The sequence below is a fragment of the Clarias gariepinus genome, chromosome 23, assembly GCF_024256425.1.
Source record: "Clarias gariepinus isolate MV-2021 ecotype Netherlands chromosome 23, CGAR_prim_01v2, whole genome shotgun sequence".
Lineage (NCBI taxonomy): Eukaryota > Metazoa > Chordata > Actinopteri > Siluriformes > Clariidae > Clarias > Clarias gariepinus.
In genome coordinates, this window is record NC_071122.1 from 2,934,415 (window position 1) to 2,942,573 (window position 8,159).

The 8,159-nt window shown below is 43.4% G+C and overlaps 1 protein-coding gene across 1 annotated transcript; it reads right to left on the minus strand.

Moving 5' to 3' along the window:
• Positions 1-259: 259 nt before the first annotated feature.
• Positions 260-6,007, minus strand: sp1 (sp1 transcription factor). Its single transcript, XM_053483453.1, has 7 exons — positions 5,917-6,007; positions 4,506-4,576; positions 2,603-3,803; positions 2,087-2,213; positions 1,209-1,402; positions 748-999; positions 260-657 (listed from the first exon to the last, which is right to left on the minus strand). Exons 1-6 carry the CDS (start codon positions 5,921-5,923, stop codon positions 752-754), a joined length of 1,848 nt encoding a protein of 615 aa, XP_053339428.1. The 5' UTR covers positions 5,924-6,007; the 3' UTR covers positions 260-657; positions 748-751.
• Positions 6,008-8,159: the final 2,152 nt, after the last annotated feature.

Consider the following 8,159-nt stretch of genomic DNA (forward strand, 5'->3'; position numbering starts at 1 on the left):
CGTTATGTGTCTTCTGATATAGTTGTTTAAGAAATGAGAATCATTTACTCATCATTTAGGGTTAAAATAACCTGTTCCAGCTGAACCATAGTAACTGTAGTACATAGTACTTTTGTGGCCAGACAGGCTATACTCACTGAGTACTTTATTATTAAACACCTAAACAGCTGCATGTTTATGCAAATATCTAATCTGTTTGTGTGTGTGTTTGTGTGTGTGTGTGTGTGTAAACAGAAATGGACAAAATCAATTCATTAATCTTTAATTACAGAAAGATTATTTATTCAGAATTAGCATGATACAGTGTGTGTGTGTGTGTGTGTGTAAGATTAGCGTGTGTTCTGTTTGTGTCTGCGGTCGCACACACTAACACACATGCACACACAGGCACAAACATGCACACAGCAGTAAGCTCTCATGCTAGTTAATCAATTTGATATAAAACATTTTAAGATTGTGCATCAAATCATACACAACAAAGGCACAGAGTTTAGAAAAATATAATTTATATACAAAAACAAAGCAATAAGTGTTTAAATTATTCACTCTGACATTCCTGTGACATCATGGCTTAATGAGAGATAACTGACTACTTAATGGCTTAGGGGTGTGTTTAAAAAGGAAAACCATATACAACTGTCTCACAGCCATCGGAACCTGCAAGAGGAGACCATGGGGGGGGGGGGGGGGGGTTAAAAACAGGTAAATAACTGTAGTAGTAGTAGTAACTCCTGTGTGACGTCTTACCTGGTTAATGGCAGTTGAAGCCGTTAGTGTTGAGGTTAAGGGCATGCCCGTCTCCCACTTGGACCACACTGATGCCGCTGCTTGCTAACCGTGCCATGCCATCCGGTGACAGTGTATCCATGGTGATAAGGTCCTGTGTCCCCTCTGCGCTCCCCATCGGCTTCTTCTTGGTGTGAGTGCGGATGTGTTTGGATAAGTGATCACTGCGCATAAAACGCTTAGGACACTCTGGACATGAAAACTTCTTTTCACCTTCAAACACAAAGAGACAGACTTAGTGTGTGTGTGTGTGTGTGTGTGTAAATCATTTCCCTAATTTTTTTCTGTTTCTGTAAAGCTGCTTTGCAACAGTGAATATTATTAAAAACTAAATATAAAAATATTGCAGAAAACACAGTCCAGTCTGACGGCAGGGACAATAAAATTCATATGAACTGAACTGAGTGTGTGTGTGTGCATACCAGTGTGTGTCCGCCGGTGTCTCTGCAGCTCATCTGAGCGAGTGAATCGTTTCCCACAGTGAGCCCAGGTGCAGAAAAACGGCCGCTCGCCCGAGTGCCAGCGCAGGTGTGCTCGCAGGTGAGACGTCTTCCCGTACACCTTCCCGCAGCCAGTGATGTGGCAGATGTGCTGCTTCTTCTTACTGGGGTCAGTACTGTATGCGCACACACACACAGTAATAATGTATGTTAACATTCCACAGAGACAGTATCACAAGGTAATCCTAGAGACACACATACTGCAGGTTTTTTGCCCGAAGCGGATTTTTATTTAAGTCTGAGATGCTGATTCGATTCTAATTTTCTGTTAACTTTAACAATAAACAAACTTTTTCTTAACTTTTCTTTATTGAAAAATAACTCGTCTACAATAAAACATAGAATGTTGCATAAGTTTTACATTTTCTCCCAGACTGCACAAGGTGACAGGACATGCTCCAGGTTACTGCTCAGATTGTTTGTGGGGCTGTGTGTTTAATCGAATTTTACATTTAATTATGATTTGGGCGATTGTGAAAACATGATAATTAAGAAAGCTAATTAAAATCTCCTCACCTGCTGCTCACCTGCAGTTAGGGGCAAGAGAAAAGCGTAGAGGATGGGTGATTAATATCGGTCCACCCCGATGCCCACCTGCTATCTACAGTAGACTGCTGCCTACAGATGGTAGTATCAGGATTCAAACTTGATGGATAATGGGTCGTTTCCCTTATTGCCTCTCTTACCCCAACACCAGGGTGACTAGGTATACAGTCACTAGATGAACTGCACGTGGAGGAGCACATACTATGTAATATTTTGTGTGTGTGTGTGTGTGTGTGTGGGGGGGTGTTAGTTACCGTCCGTCTCCATCCTTGCAGTATGGACATGTGCACGCTTCTCTGCGGGAGCGGCGACTCGGAGGAGTCGTGTCTAAACTCTGATCCAATGCCGACTCATCCATGTCTCCCGCAGCTCCCTGATCACCTGCGCACACGCACACACAATTTCACAAATGTTTTTCAGATGATCACAAGTTTACAAAACATTCATGTACAGTTCAATGTTACATATATTTATGTGTAAAAGTTTGTGCCCCCTCTTTTAATTCTGTGTTTTTAGTGGAAAAACATACAAAATCTAATAGATCTAAAATCTAATCTAAAATCTAATCTAATAGTAGCCCAATTTATTATTTGGCAAATGCAACAGGCAAAAAATATGAGAGCCTAGTGAAAAAATGTTTTATGTATTAAACAAAAATTAAGACAAAAAGAGAAAGGGGAAAAAAAAAAAAAAAAAAAACACAGCATGTGTCATTCCTGGAGGTTTTAGGCACCATTTAGCTAGCACTATATGATGGTGATGATGCTCACCTGCACTGTTGAGGGTAAGTGGAACTTCCTGAAGTTGCATCTGCAGTCCAGCGGTGTTTAGGTTAATGGTGCCAGGCTGAGTCAGTGATGTCATAGAAGGAAGTGATGCGACAGTGATCTGAGCTCCAGCAGGACTCTGTAGCTGAAGTGTCTGCCAGCTAACCTGTCCATTCGGCCCGACCGTCCTCAGCAGGATCGGCCCATTATTCAGCGACTGGATCTGAAGGTTCTGCAGGCCATCTTGAGGAAGTGGGTTGGCGGTGATCACATGACCTGCAGAAATAGCTCCGGATTGGATGGTTGATAAAGTGGACATTCCCTGAAGGAGCTGCTGAGGTTGGATGAGGATCTGTTGCTGCTGCTGCTGTGTGTCCCTGCCGTCAGACTGGACTGTGATTCCTGCGATGTTCTGGAACGTGCTGGCGCTTACAGTGCTATTTGGAGCTAAAACGCCATCTGTGTATGAACTGGGAGTGTGTGTGCTTGAAGATGTGTGTGTGCTGCTGACACACTCCGACGTTGACACTGCTGCTATCGTTGTCTGTTGGCTTTGGACAAGCTGCTGGTTGGCTCCAGCAGATACGTCGCCACTTTTAGCCGCGGTAGGTCCTGTGCTAACAGGAAGCAGAGTGATGTTATTGAGCGGTAAAGGCATGTTAATGAACGGCGCCTGATTGGTCAGAACCGAGTTTCCCAGGGTGAGGTTGTGAAGTGGAATCATTCCAGGAACAGTAAAGATGTTTCCACTTCCTGTGCTCTGATTGGCTGTGGTGGTGATCAAAGACTGGCTCCCACTGGTTGATGGAATGAGCTGTATCTGTCCTGTTCCTGAGGCATCATGGGAGGTCTGGGTGAGCTGGAGCTGCTGCCCATCCACAGTCTGGAACTGAGGAATGACCTGGTACTGGATGTTGGGTAAAACCCCAGACAGCGCCGTGAGGACCTGCTGCCCCGGTAACGCTGCCGAGGACAGAACAAACTGCTGTTGTTGCTCTGCCTCGCCCGTCTTCTGGGAAATGCCCTTATCAAAGCCAGGGTTTATCTGGGAAATGATCTGGGGAAGGAGCTGCCAGCCATTAGTGTTCTGAGACAGCTGTGCGGCGTTCACGTCCAGCTGTACAGCCTCCTGGTGCGCGTCACTTTCATCTATACGACTGCAGGTAGCAGCCAAGAGCGCTAACGGGGACGGCTGCTGGTTGTCCTGTTGGGGAGGAGGGAGAGAGTGGAGTGTAAACACTGCCTGAACCACCTCGCGCGCGCGCCTCAATAACCTCACACACACGCCCCACTAACCTCACACACATACACACGCGCGCACACCCCTAACCTCACACACACGCGTGCACCCCTAACCTTAGTGACAGACCTGTATGAGGTACGAGTCTAATACCATTCATAAACCTGTGCCAATACTTTTGCACCAATATGGATGTACTGCAGGGTAATATGCTCACCAGGTGTTAACATTCACTGCAGTAATGATAGGATAAAATGACTGTCTTGACCAGCACACTACATACCCCATGAGGGCGCTGTGCAGGAGCAGCACCACGTGTGTGAGTGCGAGTGCGTGTTTTATTTCCTCCCGCAGTTTAAAGTAAGTAACAGTGATGGTTTATCCTGTACCAGCTCTGTGTGTCTCTCACCAGTGCGACACTCATTTACAGCACAACTCTGATGGAACACGAGATGCTCTACACACACACACAAACACAGCTCAGTGTTTCTACACTGTTATCACCACAGGAACATCCATCAATCATTATGCTCACTAACCCACCTGTGTGCGTATATAAAGTTTAACTCTAATTTAAACTCTAGCTTATGATCTATTGAGTCTTCTGAGAAGCTTAATAACCTGATAATCTCTCTGACACACACACTCATACACGATCACACTCACTTGTCCTGAGCTGTTGGCTTTAAGCCCTTCTCCATCGCTCCCCACCAGCCTGCTTATGTCACTCTGTTGATCTGTGGAGAGACGGAAACCAAAGTCAAACTTTAGCTCAAAACATCATCAAATGTTTTTACATTTTACAATTATTATTAAACAATGCTGAACTTCATGTATATAAATAAAAGAAAATAAATAAAATGTCTTGTCTGTACATTGGTCAGAATTTGCTCTTTTAACGATATCTTTACGTTTCATACACTGCAGGACACAAAACCAGTCTCAGAAAATCTTCTGTCTGTATGTCTGTCCAGCCAGATTTTGTCACAGCATCATGCAAACCTGGCTGGACAGAATCTGATGAAACTTTGCAATACTTTTGGTATTTGCCTCAAGTTTAACTTGCACCATAAATGATGAGTAAAAGTGAAGGTATGAGCAGTTTTGTGCCAGATTATAAACAGCAAGTTTTGAAGTGTATTGTGCACATGTCAAACTGTGAATCTGTCTTAAATGGACTGCTGGACAGAATTTATTTAGAATATTTTCACAGCTGAAATAACAGCACTGAAGATTGGGTATAATCTCTACCCGATCTAGTAAATAAGGCATAAGATACCTAGCCTTCAAATACTTTATTTCTTTGTATTAATAAAGCAGAGAGTTCTGCCATACAGAGAGACACACACACTGGGCTTCACTACACGTTTGTAATATCACTGGTTACATTAAAGCTGATCAGCTTATTTTTAGCTTTAACCTCACTTTAACTATTACAAAAAAAAAAAAAAAAAAAAACTTTACCCGTCAACTACGGATACTTACGCCAGTGTTTAGTAAAAATGACGTTGTGTGTGTGTGTATGGGTGTGTGTGTGTGTGTGTGGACACACACCGCAGCTCTGATGGAATTATTACAGATTAAATTGACTTTAATGTGATCTGAGAGGATTCTCAAACTCCAAGGGTGTTATTCCTACAGCTAACTAAAGCTAATTAAAGCTAGCTAACTGGAGCTAGCCGCTGGCGCTGAGGTGACAGTCTGGAGACGAACACTCGCGCACACATTAGGGGTTCAGCCCGTGCACGGAGTACATACACACTCATATACACACTCTTACACACACACTCTCTCTTTCTCTCTTCTCTCCCAGACCTCTACAGATATAGCCCTGTTCATCAGCAGTGTGTGTGTTTCTTTATGAAAGTTCCCTCAGTTAGCAGTGGAAGCTAACTAACTCCGAGCTGCTCAACCAGTTCAACAGGAATCAAACTTCCAGCCGCACACACTCCAGCAACACCGCGTCACACTGCTCAAAACTCTTCACTTCACACTCATTAGCCCTCAAATTCACTAATCACCCCATCTCTCTTCTTAATATCCCCGGAGCGGGTAAAAAGCCAGAAGTTACACTCACCACTCATTTTAGACGGAAGGAGTTTCTCAAGCTGTTTCACAAAAAAACTTCCAACAATTCAACCGAACCTGCTAAACGGCGGTGACTGACAGGCGCGCGCACGCCAAATCAGCCAATCACCACGCGACGTGAGGATTGTCTCGCCAATCAGAATATAGAACTGGAGCGGCTTCTACCGCTGCGCGAGCACAACATGAGATCTATATCCACTCTGTCCGTGGAGTGTTCCAGTACGTATTATGTGTAAATCATTTCATGTGTGCGTACTCTTCACTGATAGAGATCAGACACGGGGCGGGGCGCGTCAATGCGGAAAAAGGCGGGAGAGAGGTTTAAATAAACAAGTACCGATCAAAGGGATGGAATCATTTTTAAATTAATATTCAAACAGCCAGTCAAACACACACGTAAACACACACTGAAACACACACTGAAACACAGAAAACACACACATGAACGCACACTCGAACACACTAAAACTATTAGGGATTAGGCAATATTCAAACACGTACTCAAACACAAACAATATTCAAATACACACTAAAGCACACACTCAATATTATAACAGACATTTAAACACACATGAACACAAATCAAACACACATTCTCAAATACACAAGCACACACTTAAACCCACACACATGAGCACACAATCAATATTTAAAAACACATACAAGAATACACCAATACACCCATCCACTAACACACCCATCCACTATTACACTGATACACCCATCCACTAATATAACCATCCACTAATACCCTGATTCACCCCTAAACTAACACACCCACACACTAATACACTGATACACACATAAACTAACACACACACACACCCTTTCACTAATATACTGATACACCCATACCCTAACACACCCATACACTAATACACTGATTCACCCACACACTGATACACCAATACACAAACACACCCATCCACTAACACATTCACACACTAATACAGTGATACACCCACACACAACCACACAAATTCACTATTACACTGATAGACCCATACACTAGCACACTCACACACTAATACACTGATATACACATACACGACCACACCCATCCACTAATACACTGATATACCGATACCCTAACGCACCCACACACTGATACACCCACACACGAACACACCCATGCATTAACACACTAATACACCTATACACTAATACCCTGATACACCCATACACTAACACACCCATACATTAATACACTGATATACTCAACACTAATACAATGATACATCCATAGACTAATACAGTACACTGATACATCTATACGCTAATACACTGATATACCCATACACTAAAACACTAATACACCCCACACTCATACAACCATACACTAACACACCAATACACTAATACACTGATACACCCACTCTAATACACTGATACACCTATACACCCGCTTTGAGGACAGTTACGATAAGACTTTGTGAGCTCCCGCAGCACTTTCACGTCACACAGAGTCAGCTGATTCTGCCCCCTGTTCCTAGCCAAGAAAGCCTGGTTGGCCAGTCAGTAAAGAGGAGCTGGGGGAGCTGAGGGAGCACAGGGGTCACTACCCACGTGATACACTACTCACGGCCCACGCTGCCACTCTGCCATCGCTTGCCAGCCTCATGCCCGCATGCAAACTGGGCACTGCCTCCAGACCCACACATACACACCCTCACAACTTTCTTTTCTTTTTTTCTGTTGTCCCCTCTTAGTCCCTTTCTTTCCCATTATTCTAAATAAAATGATCCTTTTTCCATAAGTCCTCGTGTTGTGTGCCACCCATGCGTCAAACACATTACAACCGATACACTCTTACATTTATACACTGATACACCTATACACGAATACAATGATACACCCATACACTAACACACCCATACACCTATACACCCATACTTTAACAAACCCATACACTCATACACTCTCACCCTATTACACTGATACACCCATACACTAACACACCTGAACACTAATCCACTTATACAACAATACATTAATACCCTGACACACCTATATGCTACCACACCCATATATGTGTTTCTTTGCATGAATGTGGTATTTCTCTGCATGTATGTTGTATCAACAAAAATATAAAAACTTCAGTGTCTGAAAGTTGTCCAGAGGTTTTTTTCCTTTTTCAAAATTCATCTTAACCGGGTAAGACTCTCTGGCAGACATTACCAATTGGTGCCTGAACGGCTTGAATCACCGACCATCTTTTGTTTTTAGTTTTTG